The sequence below is a fragment of the Triplophysa dalaica genome, chromosome 12 (genome assembly GCF_015846415.1).
Source record: "Triplophysa dalaica isolate WHDGS20190420 chromosome 12, ASM1584641v1, whole genome shotgun sequence".
Taxonomy (NCBI): domain Eukaryota; kingdom Metazoa; phylum Chordata; class Actinopteri; order Cypriniformes; family Nemacheilidae; genus Triplophysa; species Triplophysa dalaica.
In genome coordinates, this window is record NC_079553.1 from 5,001,626 (window position 1) to 5,026,530 (window position 24,905).

Consider the following 24,905-nt stretch of genomic DNA (forward strand, 5'->3'; position numbering starts at 1 on the left):
CTGCAACCACACCATAAGACGTAACATTTTATAAATAACATGACAAATATTCAACCCTCTCTCTTTAACAGAAAGATGTATATGAAACTTTCACCTTTGTTGTAGTGCTTCCCAAGAGTAGCGCTATAGCTGTAACTCCGATCAATCCCAAAAGCCCCTGCAAACCACGAGGACCGTGTTTACTCAGCCCGCCACACAAACAGGAAATAACTCAAATGTTTAGTAGGTGAAGAAATGACATGTCCCACATGATTTGATACCTGCATCTTTAATTGGTTCCTGGTGTTTCCATCCTGGAGGAAGAGTTGCATTTGTGTCAGCTACAAACAGACCTCTCCTCTCTCTCTCCCTGTTCTTCAGACTGCAGAACAGCTGGTTGTTGGTGTTCTATCAAAGCACAAGAGACAGAGAAGGTGTTTCTGTTACAGTGTATAGCCATGTTAAAGATACAATGCAAAGACACATGAAAGTAAAAAAATCTGGCTTATTTCATCATTTATATATTTTGAATTGATCTTAAAATACACGTAAAAACAGTAGTATTGCATTGTTTAAACATGAATATGAACTTTGGAGTATTTAAGATCAAGAAACATTGTATCTTTTTTATTTTGACCAGTTTGTACCATTTCAATTTTAAGCAAATAAAAACAATTTTCATTGGGAATTCGCGAGAAATGTTGTCGCTATAAAATTATAATTTTACTGATAAAAAGGTTTGGATTGGTCGGTTTTTCCATGACTATATGTGCTAAATCTGCATGCAAAGTTAACCATAATGTGAAGTGCCCTCTACTGGGGATTTGTGCCTTTTCTATTAAGAAAATGTTTACAACACATGCAAATTAATCATGATTTACTCTCCTCTATGCGCCATATGATTTTTTTCATCATCATATGACAGCCAGTCCCAAGACCCCAACTCACCATATTTGAACTGGTTTCAGATGATGTCTATTTACGTTTATAATTTCTGTATCTCTAAATAAGCTCAAAATATTTGTTTTCTCTCTCAAAGGAATTTTTCGCTTCAGAAAACATTGATTAACCCACCAGAATAAATATGGTGAATGTATGAATATAGGATGGATGAGGGTGAAGTAAATTTCATTTTCCTGTAAACTCTGCAAATAAAAGTGTTCTTTACTGTATACAGCATATTTATTTAGGTATATGAAGATCAGTATACTATGCACTCTATACAAAGAGTGTTACTAACCTTAGTATAACCATAGTACTCACCTTTATGACTCTGTCCTGGTTGTTGGGGAGGTGCGGCAGTGGAGGTCTATTCTGAGACAGCGTGTGGTAACTTGGGTTTGAGTAATAGTGATGATAGCTGTGCGGTACATCTACACGAAATATCCAAATAAGATATTATTTTCTTCTACTATTTTTAGCCTGTTTCTAACAACATGGACTTTATGATAGAAAGGGTACCTGGCACAGCATATTCTGAACTGACAGTACGGGTCGAGGAGAAAGAAACAACGGGTGTGTTGCTCTGTTTGTCTTGCTGTCTGCGACGATACAACAGCAAAATCGCCAACAAGAGCACCACCAAAATCACCAGCACCACGATGCCTGCGATCGCTCCCCATGAGTCTCTCTCCACCGGAGACACAGGCACCATCATGTTTAGCTCCCGCTCTGACAAAAGACACAAGATTAAACACATTACACAGACTGAACGACATCAACAAGTAATGTGTCACGATGGATAGTTCAAAGCAACATAACATTACAAAACAAACATTACATTATAAACAAGAATAATCATTATAAGACCATGTTTTTACTTTTTTAACCTTTATTTTAAGCTGATCATTTAAATATTAAAGATTTTGTTTTATAAAAGGTCATATAAATTAAAATAATAAGGAACATAGGCCCAGTTTTACAGACAAGGCTTATCTTAAGCCAGGACTATGTCTTTATTAAATTAAGATATTTAAGTGGCTTTTGATAAAATGCCTCAGATAAAAAACATTACTTGTGTGCCTCGTGAGACAAAACAATGACAAGTATATATTTTAAGCTATATCGATGCAATTCATTTTAGTCTGGGACTAGTCTTAAACCTTGTTTGTGAAACCGTGAAAATAATATAATTTTAAGTGACAAACAAACAAGTCACTTGTAAACCGTTACAACACATCAATATAAACATAAAATAGGTTTCATAATTTTATTAGTTTTCTATAAGTTATATTTTTGGGGTCTTTATGCCTTTTTTTGATTAGTACAGTGGAGAGGTGGAAGGAAAGCGTGTAAGGACCGTCGGGGCGGAATTCGAATTTGGGTCACCATGAGCACACTTGCCCTATATGTTGGCGCACTAACTAGGAGGCTATCAGGACAGACATAAGTATCCTTATTTAAGTATATTTTGTTTGTGTTAGGTAAGTTTTAAGTATAATTTAATTTATGTACTAGTAGCATATATAGCATATATCAATGCATCAGGGTTGTACAAAATTCAGAATTGATTTGAGAATAACCCCTAATTTCCAATTCAATTCTTGAACTTGCATTAGAATTGAGATTGCAAACAGGAAGCTGAATAGCGATTCAAATTGCAGGAAGTAGAATCTGAATTCTGTAAAACTGAAAGAAATTCATGATACATAATTAAGGTGTATTTAACAATGAAGCTTTACAGTAAATATTACATATGATTACAACATGAATTTTATACAGATATTATTGTATGGAGTTTATGTACAATATTGAAGTAATTTACCATACATTAACATTAAAAACATACTCTATAAAATTGTTATAACTTTCAAATTGTGGAAAATGATAGGACAGCACTTCATTTCCCATAATACCTTGCTGTATCCAAGTCTTTAAAATGGTTGACCAAACATTTGAGGAACTGTTGACCATTAGATGTAATAACGTTACCCTGTAAAGTACTTTAATAAATTATAATTGCATTTACCAAAACATTGTTTCATTTGATTACTTTGAAATTAAGATATAGCTAATTATTCAAAAATTAACATTTACATTTTACATTTAGTCATTTAGCAGACGCTTTTATCCAAAGCGAATTACAAGTTGGGTAAACAATGGAAGCAATTGGGTCAAACATAGGGACAACAAAAAGCATAAGAGCAATAAAGCCTACTACACAAAGCCTACCACAGTGTACAGAGCCAAGTTTAGTTTATCTAAGCTTAAATAAGCATGCTTTTTTTTTGATATTGTAGAAAAGATATAGAAATGAAGGGAATGTATGCTCAATGTTAGTGTCTGTATTTCCATCAGAAAGAAACAAATATTTTAAAAGTATCACATTCTCACTGATATCTGATAAGAATGAATTTCTCTCAATTGCAATGAATTCAATTCCACTTCCTGTTTAAATTCATATTCAATTCAACATCCTGTAGGGTGGAGTCATTTCATATTCAAATTAATTAATTTAATTGAATTAAATTCTTGAATTCAGAATACAGCTCAAATCAGACTTTTCTGTCAGTGTAAGGCAATCACAGGATACTTAAGTGTAATTGTATATTGTTTAAAAAGTATATAATTAATTTAAAATTCTAATAAGTAGTCTGAAATAAGTATTCTTAAATCAACCCTGAATAAAGTTCTTCAATTGAAAGAGGAGGCTAACGCTGTACCTGGTTTGCAGTCCGTGTCCGGTCCAGGTACACAAACACAGTCTCCGGTGTGAGGGTCGCAGGAATGGTTTGGAGGACATGAGCAGGTCAGAGCGCAGTTAGTGCCGAACGTCCCTGTCGGACACACTATAAAGGCAGACATTTGGCAAATGATTCATAAACTTGGAGCGTTGAAAAGACAGAGTCTGGTTCAAGTCAAAAACATATTTTTAACAGAGAATGCGTTCCAACATCACTTCCAGGAAATCTGGTCACAGGCTCCTCAAGATGAAACAACTGGGATATTAAAGTTTAAATTATGCTAACAGTTAAAAGAAAAAACCTGATTTTTAACTCCCAAAAAATGAAGATTGTAGGACGCAGGGACTCACATGAGGAGCAGTCTGATCCGGCCCATCCTGGTGGGCAGAGACAGGCGCCATCTACATGATGACACGTCGCATTGTTGGTGCACATGCACACGCTGCTACACTGCTTTCCATGGCGACCGATGGGGCAGGCTAGACAAAATCAGACACATTTGCATAATGCACATGTCATACAAAATAGGTTTGTACTCCGTGCATGTTTCGTGTGTGTATAACTAACCTTGTTCACATAATGATCCTGTAAATCCAGGCAGACACTGACATTCGCCTGTGATGTGATGGCAGGAGGAGGCATGAACACATGAGGGACACTGTCGACTACACTTCTCTCCATACAGACCAGCGCTGCACTCTATGGAGAGGTGAGAGAGAAGACCACTGTTTTATCCATCTGTAATGTGACGGGAGAGATCTCAAAGACAGGAATGTGAACTGGCTGCTCACTGTGTTGACACTGAGCTCCCCAGAATCCAGGTTTGCACAGACATGTTCCGGTGTGTGCCTGACAGGGGGCGCTGTTGAGGCAGGAGCACGTCTGGTTGCACTGATGGCCCCATGTCCCTTCTGGACATTGCTGCGTGCAGCGAAGACCTAGAGAAAAGCAAAGCAGACAGACTGAACTTGAACTGGTTTCTATTTAGAATGAGTGAAATGCATTATGGGAATTAATTAATTATTAAATAAGGATAGGCTGTTTGAAATGGACTACTGTACTACAGAATAAACTTTGTGGGCGAACTGTCCCTTTAAATATCTTAAAATGTGCTACAGTAATACAAAGATCGTCTTTGCAAATGTCACTGAGTTCTTACCTGTCCAGCCGGGTAAACACAGACATTGTCCTGCAATACTGTGACATCCTTCGTCATGAAGACAGTCACATTTGTGTTGACAGCCTGGGCCGAACGTGCCTATCTGTTAAGCGAAAAAGCAGTTCAGAATGGAAATACTGAATCAGGAAGATCAAGTAACGCCGACTGTGCAGTGTGAGATTATACGGCTCTGACATAATTACTACCTTTATATGAATGATAGCATCACAGCATAAACGGTCAGCAAAAGAACTTTGTTTCATCTTACAACAAGATCTATAGTATAACACTCATGTTTTTAGTGTTATGCATTTCACATCAGATTTATAACTTTAGTGTTGGAGTTAAGCTGTTTCTGCCTATTTAGGAGACAGATACGTCAAACACAGACGCATCAGATATCAAACCGGTTTGTGGGAATTTGTCTCGGATCTGGACAGTTATTTAAAATCAAAAACACTTTTTATTATATACTAAAGCAAAGCCTTGACTCACCGGACAGGACTCATCACAATAGTCTCCTCTCCACCCCGCTGTGCACTTGCATGAGCCGTCGGCAGGGTTGCAGGTCCCTCCATTTGCACAGTGACATGTGAAGTTACAGCCAGGACCCCACGTGCCCTTTGAACATGCAACGGCGCAGTCGGGTCCCCTCCAGCCTAAACACACAATATAGTGTTTATTCTCACTTCTACCAGCAACATTAATGAAGAGGAAAAACTACAGAAGGGAAAATAATGTTTTTGTATTTTTAGATCAAATGCTTTTGCCTTAAATGGTTAAGTTGAGTTTGAGAGATGTTTTATAGCATTGTTAACACTTTCTGTAGCTATTGTAAAGGTCTCTGTGACAGCTTGTATTAGGAACCATCGTAATTTATGCCCTCAAACTTTCATTCTATTTTCTCAAAATCATCACATTGGCTGTAATATCTACAGCAGACACTGTCATCACTGTGTATTAGACTAGCAAAATGTTTTGTCTGCTTATATATTTATACATGCACTCACAGACACAAAACAATTAAATGGCTGACATATTTCAAAAAATAAAATTTCTTAGTATTTTTGTGTGTATCAAATATTTAGTCTAAATCAAGATACATTTACTAACTAATTTTTGTTTCATTCTGTGAACTACTCACAGTATTTCTCCCACGTAAAAAAAAAATATTGTTTCTTTTTGCAAAAATGAAAACTGAGAAACAGGTCAAAATTTCAGAAACTATGCTCTGTGTTCATATTCATTTTTACGCTGTACAACAGTAATATTTGTACATGTATTTAGAAAATTTCTAAACTATTTTTCATGATAACCTTCATTTTTATCACAGGGTGTGCCTCAGCTCCCTTGTTCTGTGGGCAGGACACTGATCAGTGAGTCAGAAATCCTTTCAGTGCACTGAAACGTATGTTCCCAAAAAATTTCCACAATGCAAGGCAAAAACTGGGGAGCATCGATGCTCCCTATGCTCCCTTACTCAAAACCACGTGACATTTTTTGAGGCCGTTTAACCGAAATCGTAGGAGCTCAATAAACGTCATGAACCGCGATATTACTTTTAAAAAAAGAACAATGTTTATTTAAGTTCAATTATAAACACACATTGCTAGACAGGCAGGGAACACAATCTACTTTACAGTTACATTTAATAACCACCTAAATGTGTTCACTTATATGTAACACAATAGTAAAAGTGGTTCTCATATGTACTTTAACCAGTGTTTAAAAATAAAGTCAAAGAGACGTCGGTTTTGACTGTTGTGGGTAATGCTGTGAAGTATCCCAATCTAAAAGTGAACCAGGATACGATTCACGACCTCGGGAGCTGATTGAGACACAGTCACACTGTCTTGTCATGCTGTCAGTGTTTCACATTGCCGTTGGATGACTTTGTCACTCCTGAGGTTAGATTTTGTTCAAATTTAACAGACTCAAGACTGGAAAGGCCAATATATATCTAGAAATGCTGATTAAATACAATTATGTAATGGTCTCTTAATTTTTTCCACGGCTGTATATTTACATATTTATGCATTTTAATAATTAGGTGTTCCCTGGGAAATAAACCCATGAACTTTGCGTTGCTAGCACAATGCTCTACCAACTAACCTAAATTAGGTGAAACAATATCTGCCATTGGGGCAAGAAACATTAACTTGATTTAAATATGTTGAAGGGGTGAAACCTAATTCAGGTTTATTATTCTTACCCTATTGGCATATAGTGTATATGAAGAGCTCTTTTCCAAAACACTATAAATCCCTTTTAATAGTTTTCATGAAAATGACATTTTTTTACCTAGACCCATACATTTTGTTAATATTCAATTTATCCTGTTAAAATGGTCTGTTGGCTCAGTCTGAACATGTTAAACAATGATTGTTAAACAATATTTTCGATTATAAAAAGTTTATTTTTATTTTTTTCAAAAAAAAAGTTGGTTTATTTCTTTTTTATAACAAATAAACAAGAGAACATGAAACATATGACATCAGGGACTCATACTATAAATTAAATTAATAAAAATATAAATTAATATAAATTAATATAAATCATATAAATGTAAATGCAAGTGCATGAAATAAATAAAAACCAAATAAAATAAATAGTAACAAACTAAATAGTAAAATAAAATTAATATTTTCAATTTCATGTTTCAATATTTTCCACAACAAATTTAAAAATAACACGCTTACAAATACCACTAATGAGCGAATTCTGATTGGTCGCGAGGACATATCGCATTTAGGCTAAAAACAGGTTCGGCACTTACAGCGTTTTGGAAAGAAACTGCATCTTGCAGAACATTTTAAACAAGGAAATATAGCGATTTGGCATGAAACAATAGGTTTAGTACACAGCAAAATGGCTTATTAAATTTGACATTTAATGCGTTTTGGAAAGGGCTCTTTAGATATATTCTTGCATTACGCAGAAATTCTCTAAATCGTTTTTTGAAACAAGACTTTATTTAACAGGTTATTTTGCTTCCCAAGTAAATGTATTTTGATTTAAAAAAATGATGAATTTTTCTTTCTTACTACACTAAAAACTTACCTTCTTTACAGTAGCATGTGCCATCAATAGGAGAACAGGCTATAAAGTTTACACAGGTACACTGAGATGAGCAGTTCTTCCCATAGAGGCCATCCTCACACAGTTTAGCACAGTGTTTCCCCTAAAAACACACACGGTATATATTTCAACCAAAGATATGACATTACATCGCGTATTGATTACTGTCACAGCAACCACTCACTGTGTATCCGGGGGCACAATGGCACTGGCCGGTCACTGTGTCACACACCCCTCCGTTCACACAGAGGCAGGGTTCCAGACAACCGTTTCCGTAGTAACCATGAGGACAGGTCTCATTGCAATACAGCCCCGCCCAACCAGACTGACAGGTACATTCCCCCTTTAGAGGGTGACAGCTGTAACAACCATGAAACACAATAAATACACGCAACTCTACGATTTATGGCTGATACAAACACTAGATATAACACAGTGTGGACCTGAGGGTGTTTTGGGAGTTGCAGAGGCACCGTTGTTCACAGTGAATGCCATAAAGGCCAACGGGACACATTCTCTGGTCACAGCGGGGTCCGGTAAAGCCCGGTTCACACAGACATCCGCCATGGATGTTATAACACCGGGCTCCATTAGCACAGTCACACACGCCCTTACAGGTCTCACCGTACGTACCTACTGGACACTCATCGTGACACCTTCAGAGGAGATACACACAATTGAATACATGTTTTGAATGCAAATATATTTGGCAGTATTTCGGATTGTATAGTAGCTATTTATCTTGGTTTAGTAAAGTATGAGGGTTCATACAGACCTGTCTCCCGTGTAGCCCGCATCACACTGGCATTGGCCGTTCTGTGGATCACAGTGGCCACCGTTATGGCACATACATTCACTAACACAGTTACTACCAAACCGGCCTGGTGGACATCGCTCGGTACAGACTGCACCCTAAAAAGAGAGAGAGAGGCGCTAGTTTAGAATGGAAAAGTTTACATAAAATGTAATAACTTGTATATCTTGCCATTGGGTGGAAAATGTTTTCCAAAACAACTACTTTTCAGGGAATAGAAAAAATTCAACACAATCTTATTTTTAATCTATTATTTTACGAGGTGGCAAACTTTGGCTGCATGATGCTTGAATTCTTTCGATCTCATTGGAACATTTTAGTGCCCTTTGCTTTCTACCAGTTACGGTAGGGGTGGGGCTTCAGTATTGTTTTTTTCTGGCAATCGTACAATTTACAATGTACGAATTCATACGGATTGCCCACCTCGTAACCAGGTCGGTCTGCGTATTACTTTTAATCTGTGAATAACTTGCAAAACCCACAGACAAGCATGAAAAGTGACCATAAGTGACGATGACTGAAAAAAATATATTCATAAGATACGAGGGTTGTGCCAGACAGCAGTGACATACAGTTTTATTACAGTTAAAAAAATCAGTTTTCGATGTTGAGTTTACAAATACATTTACATTTCAATTAGAATTACTAGATTTAAATTAGATTTCGTCTTCAAATTAGGCGTCAATTTTCATACTGATTTATGCCATTTCAAATAGCACAATCCAGGTTTGATAATCAGAATCATAAAAGAAAGAAACAGGATTTTCTGACTTTTATTGTAAAATGATGAACACACAGACTTCTCACCATCCAGCCAGGAGGACACAAGCACACCCCCGTTCCCTGGCAAATGCCTCCATTCTGACATGGGCAACGTCGAGAACATCGGTTTGGCTTGAAACACGACTCCTCACACCTAAGTTTCATCAAAGACACATTACAGCAAAGAACTATGCGTCTAAGACTGCGAATGTTTTTAAACTTGTATGGCACATAACAACAGGCACATTTTTCATTCCAATGCAGCGAAATTACATTAATATAATCAAATTATCTTTTTTTGTACTCACAAAGTTCCAGTAAAACCTCCTTTGCACACACATTCTCCAGTGGTTTTATTGCAGAACCCTCCTGTTCCACACTGGCACTGCTGTAGACAGCCTCGACCGAAAAACTTTTCGGAACAGGGGTCCTGAAAATCAGAGAGTGATCAAAGCCACGTCAAGTGGCTGATCCAGTGTTGCTGTGTTGGTTGCTCAAATAAATGTTTTAAACTGTTTGTGTGGCGGTGTACCTGACAGTGTTCACCGGTAAATCCAGAAGGACAAAGGCAGGACCCCGTGAGAGCATCACACACTCCTCCATTCTGACACTCGCAGGCCAGCCTACACTCTAGACCCCAATGCTGGGCATCACATGCTAAAAAACACATTGCACGCTAAATTTATATACTTATAAGATACATTAACTCACACACAGGAGAATTTCTTCGGATTGTAGTCTTAAAGTTATCTGATTGTGTTTGGTCCTATGTAATCTGTGAAAAACACTCTGGCTTTGCCGAGCGTCAATGGCCCTCGGAGCATAACGGATTGATAACGCGATTGACTGGAGGATTTGCACGGAGATCAACAAAAGGAATGAGTTTCAAATGGGAAATTTTACACAGGGACTTTGGCCGGACCTCACAGAGATGTTGGGCCAGCGCTCACACAGGGATTGGATTACAGTCACGACACGTCCTCAACTGATGACGCGAACCCTTTATGGGGTGAAGAGGAGGAATCCATCACAGACATAGACACGTTTATTTGCACACGGTTATGTGGAAGATGTCAAGATGAAGTGCTCATTACAGAGAAAGAGAACAGTTTAGATCTGGACTCACTTTGATTTCTGGAACAGATCAGTCAAGCCTGTTTGGCCGTTCATACTAGTTTGAACTTCTGGATTTTGTATATTGCCTATTTGGTTGATTTGTTTCTCTCCTTCTGGCTAGCAAACAGACCGACCAATGCCAGCATATATATATATATATACATTTACTGAAAAACTGTATTTCTGTGCATTAGTGAGTTATGCAGATTTTGGGTAAGGTGATGTTATTGTTCTGTCTTTTTACTTCAGGGCTGAGATTAAAAACTCTGGGGTTTGACCAATCTGACCCTCTCTGACAAATGATGATGTAAAGGATTCCAGCGCCCTGGATCACATGTCAAAGTCTAGTAACCGGACCTTACCAGCTGTCTCAATTCAAACAATAAGCTGACCCACAACCAGAACATTCATGCTAGCAAAAAGACAAGAGGAGGACTTCTCAGCTCACTTAAGATGGTCTTGACATCGAATTTAACTACACTTAAAGCCTATCTTAAAATGTTCTTTTCCCAAGCCCCTTGCCCTTAAGTTCCAAATTGTTGTAAACAACAAAAAGAGTGTGTTTGAAAGTGGCGTAATGTATGATCAATTTCCCTCCTGTTTGTACATCAGTTATATGTTTACATTGTGTAAAGTCGAAAACAAGAAAAGAAGAAAGATGTTTCAAAACAGCATGTATCCAAATGATAAGAAATGTGAGAAAATTCCTCTCCAGGCCCCGGGAGAACATATATTTTTGGGTTGAGGGTTTAACGTTTAAGGTCACTTTCCCAGAAGCCCTTGCCTTTTTAGGGAGCAACCATGAACCTCTTTCTAATTCCAAAATGAAGGTTTTCAAAAGCGTTGACCTTTCTTCCAAACTTTTAAACGTTCAGTTTCCACTTTTGCGTGAATTGCTAGAAGGCAGGAGAAGCAACTTGATGTACTCTGGCCTTTGGTCCCTCAGGAGAGAGTGAGAAAATGTGTATTTAAAACCTCAAACCTCTCTAATTTCCCACAAAACTACCCAACGCACAAGCATTCAGGATGTGTCAAGTCATATTTCGCCAATGAAAGCTAATAATAGGGTTTCACAGTCCAGCTAAACAGAGCAGAGCCGAATGAGAGAAAAACATGCCTCTGACTTAAACGAATTGAGTTTCCATTAATTTCTGTAAAATCCATCCAGAATCCCGGAAGACACTGTACTACAGAGTTAAACCACCGTAACCCTGCAGATATCAATATGTTTCATAAGCACATCTTATGTATTGGACAATCGGGTTTTACTTTAAATAACTTTGCAAATTCATTTCCAAAAAGCGTGAACTTGGACTGAAGAAATTTGTGGACAATATTTTGCAATGTGTATAAAGGGACACTCCACCAAATAATTAAAATTCTGTCATGAATCCCCCCCAAGTTTTTCCAAATCTGTACATTTCTTTGTTCTATTGAACACAAAGATATTTGTAAGAATGTTAGAAACTGACCTTCCTGGGACGTCATTGACTACCATAGTTGGAAAAACTAAAATGGTAGTAAAGAACTGTGCCCAGGAACTGTAATTTCTTAAATTCTTCAAATACTGTACATCTATTTTTTGGTGTTTTTTTCACTATAGTAATCAATGATGTCCCAGAAATGTCAGTTGCTAACATTTTAACTTTGTGTTCATCAGGACAACGAATTTGACACATGTTGGGAACAGCTTGAGGGTGATAAAAGATGACAGAATCTTCATTTTTGGGTGTATCGCTGTAAACAGGTCATATTATATTTGACTTTTTATTATACTTTTAAAAGGTCACTTATTAAACTGAGTTAAGTTTTAATTCCAAAACAATCATATTTTAAAGTTTCTTTCTAAACCTTCTCTTAAATGGCTCATGTCCCTTTAAGAAACATCCTTAGCATGCAAACTGAGCATTATGGCCGCTGAGAGTTTCTGTCATGTTAAATAAACTCACAAGATTTGATGTGTTAAGTATAGAAGAAGAGCAAAAGGTTTGACTTGCTTTCCCTTATCTTACTCTGTTCTGCTTTTTTCTTTGCACAGGTCAATAGGTGACGTGAAGCCTAAACATGGATTTGTGTCACAAAAATGATGTTAATGTGATGTTAATGTCTAGTGTTTGCCTTTTGTTTGTGTATGTTTTGATTGTACATCAAGCTATTATTGCAAGAGAAAGTAGAGGAAAATCAAGGAAAAATCGTATTCCTGAAGATGGAAATGTAGTGTTAGATTAGGAACATTCCACAGTGTTTAGATGGATGTGTTGTTTCTAGTCAATCTTACTACGAAGAAATCAATAAACTCAACCAAGAAAAACTATAAGAGATGCTATGGGCATTACAATTTCAGCTGTGCAAAACGCTTTGTTTTCATAATGCATACACAGGAGGAGTGAAGGAGAGAAAGAGAGGAGCACAGGGGAAAAGAAAACAAGAGGGAAAAGGAAAAACAGGGAAAATGGGGCCCAATAAAAATGTGCAGTAACACAACAGACGACAACACGCTTAAAAATGAAACCACAGCACTCGCTAATGAAACTTCTCTCCATATGTGTGTGTGTATGAGTATGATAGAGAAAAAGAGAATATGAGTCATATGAGTTGTGTGTTATGGTGTGTTGCAGTGAGAGTAATGTGTGTGTGTGTGATGTTTAACTCACAGCTGGAACAGTCGTCTCCTCGCCAGCCGTTCTCACACTGACACCGATCAGGTGCTACACATCGACCATGGACACACTCTTTTGTGCAGCGTGCTACACACACAGCAGGGAAAGAAATAATAAACACAAAAAGTTGCAAATGTACATATATGTGTGAGTAAAAAAATAGTAAAATACATGTAAATAAGTAACTTTGCAAAAAGTAGCTTTGAAGATCTATTTTTCTTTGTTTTTGTGAGGATCCTGTTCCTGGCTTTTTGTTTTATAGAACGACCACAGATAAAGGTCCAACCTTTAGCAAAACCTTAATTTAATACTTACGGACACATTTATTTCTGCTCTCATAAAACCCACGGCAGCACTGATATCTCCTACGGTAGTCCATTTTCACCACCTGTCTATATGCTGTTTTATAAGTTATCCTGGAGGGAGACAGAAAGTGGGAATGAAAAACAGACAGGAGTTTAAAAACAGCCTTTACTTTACACCTGGAACAATTCAAGAGCTTAATACAAGACCACATAATAGCAATTGTTATTTTATAATCTGTTTGTTGGATATGAACCAGACGTCTGATACAGTAGTTATCTTTAATCCATAAAAGTATAATATTAAGAACTGTTTTAAACAGCCTATGCACATCCCTTCACCTTACTTCAAATGAAACTTAAAAAGCCTTCTGGGAACAGCCGTAAGACCGGCAGGGAGAGCAGGTTTTCACGCCAGCTTTATAATAAAGGGAGCGTGCTTATGCGCACCAGAATCACAATTACTTGGACCCAAAGCGGTTTCCACTGCCAAAGCAAACAGTCCCATCGGTGACCTCAGCCAAAGACCAAAAACCTCAGTGGCTCAGTTGGATAATAGTTTTAGAATGCATGCATGAGTTTAGTCTTTGTCAAGTCGGTGTAACCATTTGTGTGATGCTTCAGTGTGAGTGTTTGTCACCTGTGTCGGTTACATTTGTTCGCACTCCAGGGTTCAGCGCAGGTCTCTTCGTACACTTGGTCAAACGGGCGAGCATATGATTGCTTTACTGAAGTGGTAAAACTAGAAAGGGACAAACATCTCAGTTTTGAAAAATGTTATGTTACTTATGCTTTTGGCAGATGCTTTTTTACAGATGTATTAGTTTCTGTGTTCGTTGGGATTCGAACATACAACCTTGGTCTAGTAAGCAAAATGTGCACCTCTTCAAATGTACCATAGTGACATGTTTCTTCCAGTAGTTTTTACAATAAAATTGGCACCCTTCACTATATAGAAAGAACCACAGTCCTTCCAAATGTTAAGTTCAATAAAACTGTTCCCACACAAGTGCTTATTGTCTTTGTTATTTCGTTACAGGCATTGCTATATAGTTTTGGTAGCCAGCATGCAGCGGACCAGGTCGCTGTATTTGGCGCTGGAGTTCTGCACTAGAGCGGATGATTCTTACCTTTCCCATAAGCTGCAGACGTTTGGATCTCGAGGATCCAGAGACAATGACAGTCCACACAGACAGCCCAAGATAAACAGGACCACACAGCTCTCCGCCATCTTCATCCTGCTGTGAACATAAAACCAGTCAACTTATAAAATACAAAAACTCTGCCCCCTCACAACTGCTGACGTGACACGGCGAGGCTAATTCACAGCTCTCTGTTTCAAAACGTAGACATCTGGTTTTATTTATGGGGATGCTTTAAGCATTGTGTAGGAAGAGCAGACACATCTCACATGATGAGGATTTCTGAGAGCGCTTGCTCTCTCTCTCACACACACACACACACACACACAGAGGACACACATTTGAAACAATCTCAGGATACGTACCCACTGAGTCTCTTCCTCTTATATGAGAACAATGTGAACCCTGGAGTGTCACAGTAATACGCTTACTGGGCATCTAAGATTTATTGCACTATTGTGTCTAGCAGTATCAGAAATGTACCAGGGCGTTGGTGTAAATTACCACTGAAAACGCACCAAATATTTTGACTATGTGAGTCTATGTACAGTATGGTGTTCATTTCATTTAAAGGCTAGTTAGAAGTTAGAAGTTCATTGTTTCAATTCATTGATTCACAGAGGTGTTAGATGGAACTGGAAAACAAAAAAAAGTTCAAACATTTCGAAATAGCTTCTCATTAAACTGTACTGTAGTGTAGTTTAGAAAAATATATATTTATTCTGTAATGTAAATGTGAAAAATATGGTGTGATTTATATGGCACTAAGAATATAAAGATAAAATATTTATAATATATGTTGTACACATACAGCGTTGGAAAAATTAAGAGACTTTACTATTTATTGGTATGTGTTTAGGTACAATGATCATCAGGTTTTCATCATGAGCTGTAGGACTTTGTTGGTTTTACTAGGGTGGATTAAATGGTTGTATTCTTTTTTTCTTTAAGTGCTTCATTAGAAAAAGTGGTTGTGACCACATCAGGATTCCTGTGAGCTTAAAAACTGTGAGCGTGTTTTTTAATGAGCAATGTACCGCGACAAAGCGTCTGTGACAAACAAATGTTTTAAATCAATGCTGAACCTGAGGAACAGTTTATTGCAGTCGGAGTAAACAACAAGTTTTTGCACTTTGAACCTCTATTAAGATATGTTGCAGGCATTCAAATGCTATGTTAACAACATATCACATATACGTTTGTGGCTTTTATATAAAAACTCTTCATTTTCAAATACAGAGACGACGCCTAATTGGAATCAGTCCAGAGGACCTCTCACAACCCCTTCAGATATCAGATAAATATTTTATGTAAAAGCATCTGGATTTGGTTATCCATTTGTTGAAGATGATTTGCCACAGATGCATGTGATATATTAAGATGACCTAGATTTTAAAAGATTAAATATTTTCATCCATGCAAATTATTTTCTTAGAACTGCTCAGTCTTTGACCGTATTGCTTGTGCTTGTAGAAGGTGCAGTATTAAACCACGAGTTGATTTTAATGAGCCGAACAGATGGCTGTTATTTGCACTCTGTTGCTTTCATGTGGACAAATTATGGAGACGACGCATTACACGACACAAACAAGAAGGGGAAGAGAGAGAGAGAGATTTCTTTAATCAACATTTTGTTTGCATCTGACACAAAGCATTGGTGCCGCATTGAAATGAGTTCCATATGTCAGGATATTTTTAGAGGACACGCTCGGTAACGGAGCTCACAAATGTCAAACGCTTTCGAGGTAGCAGCCTGAGCGTGAGTGCTCTGAAAGCTCAAACCATAGATGTTCAGTCATTTAAATGGCCCCACAACACTGTTCCAAGATCAAATTGAGGGTTTTCTTTTTAATGGAAATGAGTGAAAACAGATGCAGTCATCTCTCTGGCTGGGTCACTAAAGTTCTGTCCTCATGTTTGGTATTAACAGTTCCAGGCACTAAAGTGAAAATGCACACGCTACTGCAAAAGTAGTTATATATTTTTGGGGATTGTACTTTTGCCTATTTAATATAGACGGATTAAAATAAAGATAAAGAAAAATAAAGACACATCTATAGTCAAACTAAACTTGCGTCACCCACATGAGGGGCACAAGTACTACCACTGCACCATGGCTCAGACGTTTAAAAGATTCCCACTGTGGATTTCCATGTTACGTGATTTCTAGACTAAAACCTGGCTCAGACTACAGGATTCTCGGCCAGATTTTACCCCGATTTCCCTTCCCGAGAATCTTTGAAAAAATCGGGCCTAGAAACGCGATCGGGCCCGAGAATCGGCCAAGATTATCACGTAATGTGAGGCGTTCACAGATCAAATCTTAGAACTCCCGATCTGCTCCGAGAGAAATCTTAGCCGCCCCGATCATATCAAACATGTTTGATATTTAGGATTGTAGATCGGGCTGATGACGTTGGTGCTTTCGCTACAGCCAATGAGAGACAGATCGACAAGTGACGGAGGTAAAGCTTCTGCAAGGGTACGTTGTACAGCGGAGATGGAGGATCGTCTTTATAATGTAGCCTATCCTCAAAAATATACCACAACCGCACAGATAAGAACAAGAGCTGGGGAGAAGTCACGTCGGTTTTAAATGTACCGCGTAAATTAACTGCTAACGCGCAGCTTGTAGTTTCGGTCAACATATTGTTATTTAACTATATGCGCACATATAACATGCGTTCATGTGTTTGTTTTTATCTTATAATCACATTGGCATTCATCTCAGTTCGGCAGCGACAATTGTTTCTTCTGTTATTTATTAACATTAAACTTAAGCGGCTCGCCTAAAGCACAGTCATAACTTCAGCCCTAGCAAAAAAGCATTATAGCATCACCTGCTTAAAATACGTCTCAGCGGCTTTGGACTGACATACAGAGAATCATTCAGAGCGACAAAGACACAGAATTACAGGATTGAATGTTACACACCTTGCTACAGTTTTGCTACAGTAACGTATAAATCCCTTACTTTTGAATTGCTACCGAAACATCTGCTTTTCACGCGGATAAGCCGTAGTACAGTTAAATGGGTACAGTTACACACTCAAGACCTTTCGCATAGCCCCTGCATTTCCTTCATCTATCGTAGAAATACACTTTTTTCATAATAGGACAAATAGATCACGTGAAATTACTGCGATGTCGCTTTGTTTACTTCTGTTTCCCGGTTAGATGACGTAAGAGGCGTCCTCTGGTATGATAATCTTAATATTATCCTGTATTTGGGTGTCTTAAAAATGTCTTCTGATGTGCAATTATGAAATAACAAAATCGAATCAATTAATTTTTATTTTTGCACTCGCTACATTTATTCTTATTCATAAACACAACTTTACCCCCAACGTTTTCTTCTCTGGACATTTCACATTCATAAATGCAAGTTTACAAAGGGCAAACCTATTTTGTAGTGCGTGAAAAAGAGATTCAAATGTAGATGTAATGCAAGGTTTAAGATTTTACATAAGAGAATCTGATAAGATTCTCCTTATGTGTGAGCTGCAACCAGATTTAAAATCTGTCAGGATTTTAAAACTCCTGTAGTCTGAGCCAGGCTTAAGCAGGGACATAACATTACCTAACCTGGCCCACCATTTACATTTATCCTAGTCTTAAAGGAGTAGTTCACTAAAAAAATTAGGGGGCAAATTTTTAAGTGAACTACTTTTAATAGGATCTGGATTTACATTTTCAACACAGTATAAAAGCCTTATTTACAAGTATATTTTAATATACTTTACATAGTAAGTATTATTATACCAGTGTACTGTACCTTTTTAATAGTATTTGATACCCACATTGGTGTTTATATAAGTATACTTTAAGTGTAACAGTAGTAAACTTTGAGTATTAGTTTACACAAGTGCACTTAAAGGAATACTGATAGTTAACTAGTTGAAAACTCAAGTTTAACACCGTTGTTTTGTTTATGAAAGCGCACTTTTAATTAAACATTCTCTGGTAAACCATAGTTTTGTTGTTTTTCAATAGTTAAGTAGTTTTTATACAGCGGAAACAAGAAGACTACTTAAGAACAAGAGTAAACACAACTACAAGCCAAGTATACATTTCAATATGAAGAGTTTGGTTCCCAAATGAGATAATTCCTTTAAAAAAAAATCAAAAATCATGTTTTTTATTATGTAATCATGTTTTTATTGTGTAAGTTAGCTGTATTTTTGAGTCTTAATGGCTGAAATCAAAACAAACCAACTTCTGTTTGATTGATTTTATTTAGAATGCACAATAAAAAAACTGAATTAATAAAAATATTAAAAGGACTTGGAACCAAACTCTTTATTTACTTTTTAGTATATCTCTATCAAAAGATTCAGTGCAAATAGGCCGAATGTACTTTTTCTTTTATGTCAGCATAAGTCAAGTATACATAAGAGGGTAGTTGACAAATAAACCCAGCATGTGTACACATTTTTGAAAGAAAAAAACACACAAGGAAGATAAATCTCTCTCATAATAATGTTAAATGTAATATTAATAATTTATTATTAGCTCACACACCATAAGACACAAGTAAGGTTTATTTGTCAACTATACCCAAGTGTCATTTTAGGTATATTTCCGAGAAGTACATAAAAAGTAGAGTCAAGTTATGCTTTCTTATTCACAGTTTAAAAGAAGTATAATGACAGTACACCTGGATAAACATTTTTTTTTGCTAGAGAATGCCCTGCACAGCACTGCAAAGTACTTTTGCAACGAAACTAAAAGTTGACAGAAAATCAAAACAGTCACACAGTTTCTCGAAAGTGTGTTTTAGCTCTGATCAGAGTGATTTAAAGCCAGAGATTTAATGTTGGTATATCCACACAGGGCACATGGCACTGATCAAGCATCCCTATTTCCTTTCCTGACCCTCCCCACAACAGTTTGGGGCTGCATGCTAATTTAAGGAAAAATATAAGTCACCCTTTGGAACGGAGAGATGAAGAAGGAAAATAAGAAGAAAAATGAGCCGTCGAATAAAAAAAAACAGCCAGAAAGAGAGGCAAGAAAGAGACAGAAAAGTTGCATAATGGCTTTGAACCCAATGGACCCTTCGTGCATAAATAGTCTCTCATAACATCTATATATTAAAAAATCGTCACAGTTCTCAAACTGCACCGACAAATGTGGAGCAGATATCCAGTCAGACTCCAACTAACACACGCTTCCATCCATCACAGAAACACACTGCCAAACCTGCAATGATGTGTAATGTAGAAAGACTAGAAAATGAGAAGTTAAGCTGTTGAACACTCAACATGTCTGTCTAAACAGACTGTTCCTAAACCCCCCTCAAACAGCGAATGAGAAGAGGGTTTTTTCCAATAAATATAATACTGCTACGTCCTAGAGAGCATCCAAAGTTGACATCGGGGATTGGAAGATACCGAGGTGTATACAGATTCATGGCCGACCTGAAAAAGGAATAAATAAAAGTGTATGAAGAGCCAATGTTCAATGGTCCTTCTTTTAAAAAAGTTTGTGGAAATACAACAGTACTTTAGATGATGGAAACACAGCGAGCTAGACTGCTTATCTCTAGTGAGGTCATATATCTGTTTCTCAAAGTATCCGTTGAAACACGTAACACTTCATTTATCGTTGCAGTTCATGTGGGGTTGCTCAAATGCACTCGAAATAGATTTTTTGCTGCTTTTTAGTTTGATATATGAAACTGAACTAATGCAACACAATTTATTTTCATTGCGTGCAATAAATAAAAATTGGCAGATGGCGTTTAGGTCCCCCAACCTTAACCGTACGAACCGAATTATAAAGCTATTAAGAAAATACTATGTTCTTTTCGTGAGGTGCTTCGCAGACCGATCGGCATATGACATTAAAGTGCTGCAAGAGCAGAGCTCCGTGTGCTTTCGAAACCTTCTAGCGGTTCTCTGGTGTCGGACATATCGCCAATCAGTCTGCAGTATTTTAGGAAATCGAACATACCTAATGCAAAGTCACATATGCAGTATTTCGTGAGTATCAGTTCCTTAGGAACTTGCACTTTTTAAAATAGTTCTATGTTAAATTTAATGAAGTTTAATTAATTGGAGGCCTCATGTAAACCTGTAAGTTGTTTATAAGTAATGAACAAAGTTTTTGAGTTGTCTGTGGACATGTTATCTTATCGAAGGAAAAGAACAATTGATCCCAATAGGGACCATAAGTGAGACTTTGGTCTGTGGACATAAATCAAGTTAGCATTGAAGCAATTGATATATATACATAAATATATGTCAATGACTTCAATACTAACTTGATATATACTGTATATATAATCATAGTTTCTGCCATGGCGCTTTTGCAAAAATGAATTAACCAAACCTAGAAAAATGGTGCTTTGGTTAAAAAGGTTTTCAACCACTGGTTTATACTGTAATATCTATAATGATAATGTTTACCTACTTGTTCGCCCCAAAATTATGTCATCATTTACGTACCGGGAACTTGTTCCAAACCTATATACATTTTTTTGCTCTGATAAACAAAGATATTTGGAAGAATCTTAGCAGTGTTTGCAATTTTCAGTTCTGGGACATCATTGACTACCATAGTAGGAAACATAATTGTATATTCTTTGTTATGTTGAACACATAATGAGATATTTTCCAGAATTTAGGAACGCAAACAGTTCTTTGACTACCATTTTGATTTTTTACTACTATGGTAGTCAATAATGTCCCAGAACTGAAAATATGTTTCTTTGTATTCAAGAGAACAAAGAAATGTATAACGGTTTGCAACAACTTGAGGGTGAGTAAAAGGTGACAGGATTTAATTTTTTGGTGGCCTTAAGCTATTTTATAATGATATATTTTTGCTTTTAAAATGATATCAAAAAATAAAAAAAGTGTTTCTTGGAACAGTTACAGTAACAGCCAGAACAAAAGATCAGCATCATTTCAATAAGCTCAGTTCATCCAAAGTCAGCCTCATCCGTCTTTCTGCCTTAGCTAAAACAACCACATAAAACATCTCAGAAATTGAGTGAAAGGTTATTACAGTTTACTACCATGATTGTCTGCAAATGACCGGCTCCTGTTTTGGTATAAGAGAAGTATGTTGTTTGCCACACTATTAATTACCATGCCAGAAGGAGACACACCGAGAGATAAACAGAGAAGAGACAGATATGAAGTAAAGGAATGATACGGAGCTGACTGTCATTTAACCAAAACCCCAGTCCTGACTCAGACACACTAACTTCAACCAGTAAAACCCAGTTACGGTAAACTGGGATAAAAGTCTCTAATGTAAAACATATGAGGCTGAATTTCAGAAAAACATTCAGCCTCCGCACCACAGAGTGTTTTGCTGGCTGTGGTCTGGATACAGAGCAGTGCCACACACAGAAGTGTGTATGTGTGTGTATAGGGGTGTGGGGTAGTGAACCCCTCATCAATAAACCAGAGGTTAGTGAGTCAGTGCAATACTCCACCCTTGTTTAATGCTTCAGTAATCTCAAAGTCTATGGAAATGTATATTTATTTGGTGAACGGAGATTGCAGATTCATACAGTCAAATCACTGTTTATCTCCTCAAGAAATTAAAACATTCAGATGCCAGATTATTTATGTTCTTTGGCGGGTTTTAAATAGATTGTTGCAATTCGGTTTACCTATGTCATAAAAACATAGCCACACAAGAATAGAATAGCTTGGAGGGATAGTTTGAAGGCGTCATAAAGGGGCGGCTCTAGACCACTAGAATATCCACTTACGGGCTATTCAAACCATAATTACAATGCAAAACACATAACGTAGTTGCTACAGGCTGTTCTAATGCATCATAAATGACAATAAATAATGAGCGGGTGTGAGAAAAAGTTTGAATGTGCACAAATTTGTGCACATCCTAAGCGCTTTCGATTTTGTGTACATTATACAAATATGTTTCAGACTTCTAAGTAACGGGAGACAAAAAATTGTTTTTTCACATACTGTAACTCACAAACCATTGAAATCGTACAAGAAATGTTATTTTGAATATGTTACACTGAATTTGCAAATTATTTGTAAACAAAAATTGAAAGAAGTTCCTGACCAATTGGGGGTTTAAAGTGAATAAACTGTATAATGAATTGTATTATATTAATTAGCAAAATTTATATAAAACTTTTGGGGTAGGCTATATGAAAACTCATTCAGCATTAACAGCTTATATTAATTTTTACACGCACAGTAAATTTTACATTTGCAAACATTTTTATGTTATAAATGAAAATGCATATACTGTGCTCCTTTCATATATAAAAAAAATGCAGTGTTGAACTATGAAGCTTACATCCGTTATCCCTTTTTATGCTGACACTGTTTTTTCCAAGCTTATTCTCTTCATCTCTCTCTCTTCTATTTCCGTGCTTATATTTGATTATGAATCGAAAATAACACAATTCATTGCCTTCTGCAAACATCTAGCACTTCTGTTTTTACATTTAACAGAATGACAACACTGAACTTGGAGAAAATTGGGCATTTGCACCACCAGATGGATTTGTAATAGTGTTCGTCACAGTCTGAGCAACAGAGGTCTTAAACCCAAACACTGTCAGCACATGAAGTAATATGCTGTTAACTCTCTGCCAAACCCAAATAATAATACCCTTATACCCAGCGTTCATACTGCACAAGTAATTGTGATGGGAACCATTTAAACACTGCTAGAACGATCTGCTAGAAAAAAGACTACACGTGCTAGAATGAACATCATGTTTGCTCTTGGTCTTTCATTTAATACCTATTTCTATAAGGTTTAATATTTATGAACATTTACTCAAAAAAAAAACATTATTTAATCATGTTATTCCATATCCAACATTCAATGAAATACAGTATAGACATATATATATGTCAATACATGTGAAGCTCTGAACATTCATGGTTAATATTATGAGAGAGGCAATACTTCTTAGTGTTTTGTTTGTTTGTTAGTTTTTCAATGAATGAATTACAAAACAATTGTTGAAACCATTTCTATGAAAGCCTAAATATTTATTGCAACTATCAAACTGTTCTTTACTGTTTTACAGGAAAATGCTCAAAACAATTCAGTGAATAACCCCCAAAAGGTAAACTGTTCTTTTTGGTGAACTTAAATAAACTTAAATTCTTTAGATCTAGCCCTGACAGTGTCTCACCTTTACCGTTTTGGCTATGGAACACAAGCTTGTGTCATGCTGTGCTCTGCGGTCGGTCTAAAGCTCCAAGTAGCTCTCAAAAGAGAGAAAAACAGGATATGTGGGCCCTTCCTTCTTTATCGCCCTCTTTACACCCCCCCCTCCCAATGTCTCTGGGGTAATACACCACTGTTCCACTCTCGCACGAGCCACAGTGACCGACCTGACCACTGTGCACACATCTAAGAGCTGGAATGCAGAAATCCATCAGTGACCCACCCAAATTTCCTCGACATATATCCCTGAGACGTACTTGACCTTGTGTTTTTGTTTTGGTTAGTTTGGACTGGTTCTAGTCCTGTAGTTGTGCCTTATCTAACTTATTCATGTGACCTCATAGATAGAGAAAAGTTCTGCTATGACAACTCTTCTGCTGAAGCAATTAATGCTATTCTGAGTATATCCTAAAAGCAGACAAAGAAAAGAATCTTGTTCACCAGTGTGTTTTGTTTGATAAAGGACCTGTTAAAGCGGTCCACTCAGCGAGACCAAAAATGGACTGATGATGCTTTTTTTTGGCTTTCTCTGATGTCTGTGTTATAGCTAGTAATGGCCATAGCTATAGCCATTTAAAGGCATAGAGAGGAGAACTCCTGAAGCTTTGAGGGGGACCTCACAGTTTGACAGCTATTTTTTTCTAGACATTGTGGACCATATAACCACAGACAGCATGACTGTGGCTTTACTGGGCTCAAGACACGCGGTGGTCAAACAAACAAAACACATTTCTTTACCAACACGGTGCTTTTACACATGCTGCCATATTATAACCACACACTGTATAGATACTCACAACTACACAGGAGCAAATTTTATTCACGTTTAAGTGCACACGCGCATCCACAAGCTGCGGTGATAGTGTTGCCATGCTAAACCAAACCCTCAGAGGCGGAGAAATTAAAGAGATGGCCACTTCTGAGGTTGGTGCTCTTTTAAAAGACATGACCGAGCACCACCATAATTACATGGGACATAATTTATATGGCCTATAAGACGGAGAGGAAAAAACTACGGAAGAAATAAGAA

At 37.1% G+C, this 24,905-nt stretch overlaps 1 protein-coding gene across 2 annotated transcripts in view; it reads right to left on the reverse strand.

Moving 5' to 3' along the window:
* Positions 1–24,905, reverse strand: part of pear1 (platelet endothelial aggregation receptor 1) — a 36,757-nt gene that overhangs the window by 1,560 nt on the left and 10,292 nt on the right. The window contains exons 2-22 of one of the 2 annotated variants that reach the window (XM_056762939.1): positions 14,684–14,791; positions 14,194–14,295; positions 13,567–13,667; positions 13,246–13,338; positions 10,008–10,132; positions 9,784–9,905; positions 9,521–9,629; positions 8,675–8,811; positions 8,343–8,555; positions 8,084–8,258; positions 7,882–8,002; positions 5,317–5,480; positions 4,822–4,924; positions 4,454–4,600; positions 4,230–4,361; positions 4,013–4,141; positions 3,642–3,767; positions 1,441–1,650; positions 1,243–1,352; positions 261–387; positions 95–157 (exon numbers count right to left, since the gene is read on the reverse strand). In XM_056762939.1, coding sequence (XP_056618917.1) covers positions 95–157; positions 261–387; positions 1,243–1,352; positions 1,441–1,650; positions 3,642–3,767; positions 4,013–4,141; positions 4,230–4,361; positions 4,454–4,600; positions 4,822–4,924; positions 5,317–5,480; positions 7,882–8,002; positions 8,084–8,258; positions 8,343–8,555; positions 8,675–8,811; positions 9,521–9,629; positions 9,784–9,905; positions 10,008–10,132; positions 13,246–13,338; positions 13,567–13,667; positions 14,194–14,295; positions 14,684–14,790 — 2,716 coding nt within the window. In that variant the 5' untranslated portion in view covers position 14,791. Of the gene's footprint in view, positions 1–94; positions 158–260; positions 388–1,242; positions 1,353–1,440; positions 1,651–3,641; positions 3,768–4,012; positions 4,142–4,229; positions 4,362–4,453; positions 4,601–4,821; positions 4,925–5,316; positions 5,481–7,881; positions 8,003–8,083; positions 8,259–8,342; positions 8,556–8,674; positions 8,812–9,520; positions 9,630–9,783; positions 9,906–10,007; positions 10,133–13,245; positions 13,339–13,566; positions 13,668–14,193; positions 14,296–14,683; positions 14,795–24,905 lie in introns of both variants that reach the window. The other variant, XM_056762938.1, reaches the window with a different exon arrangement.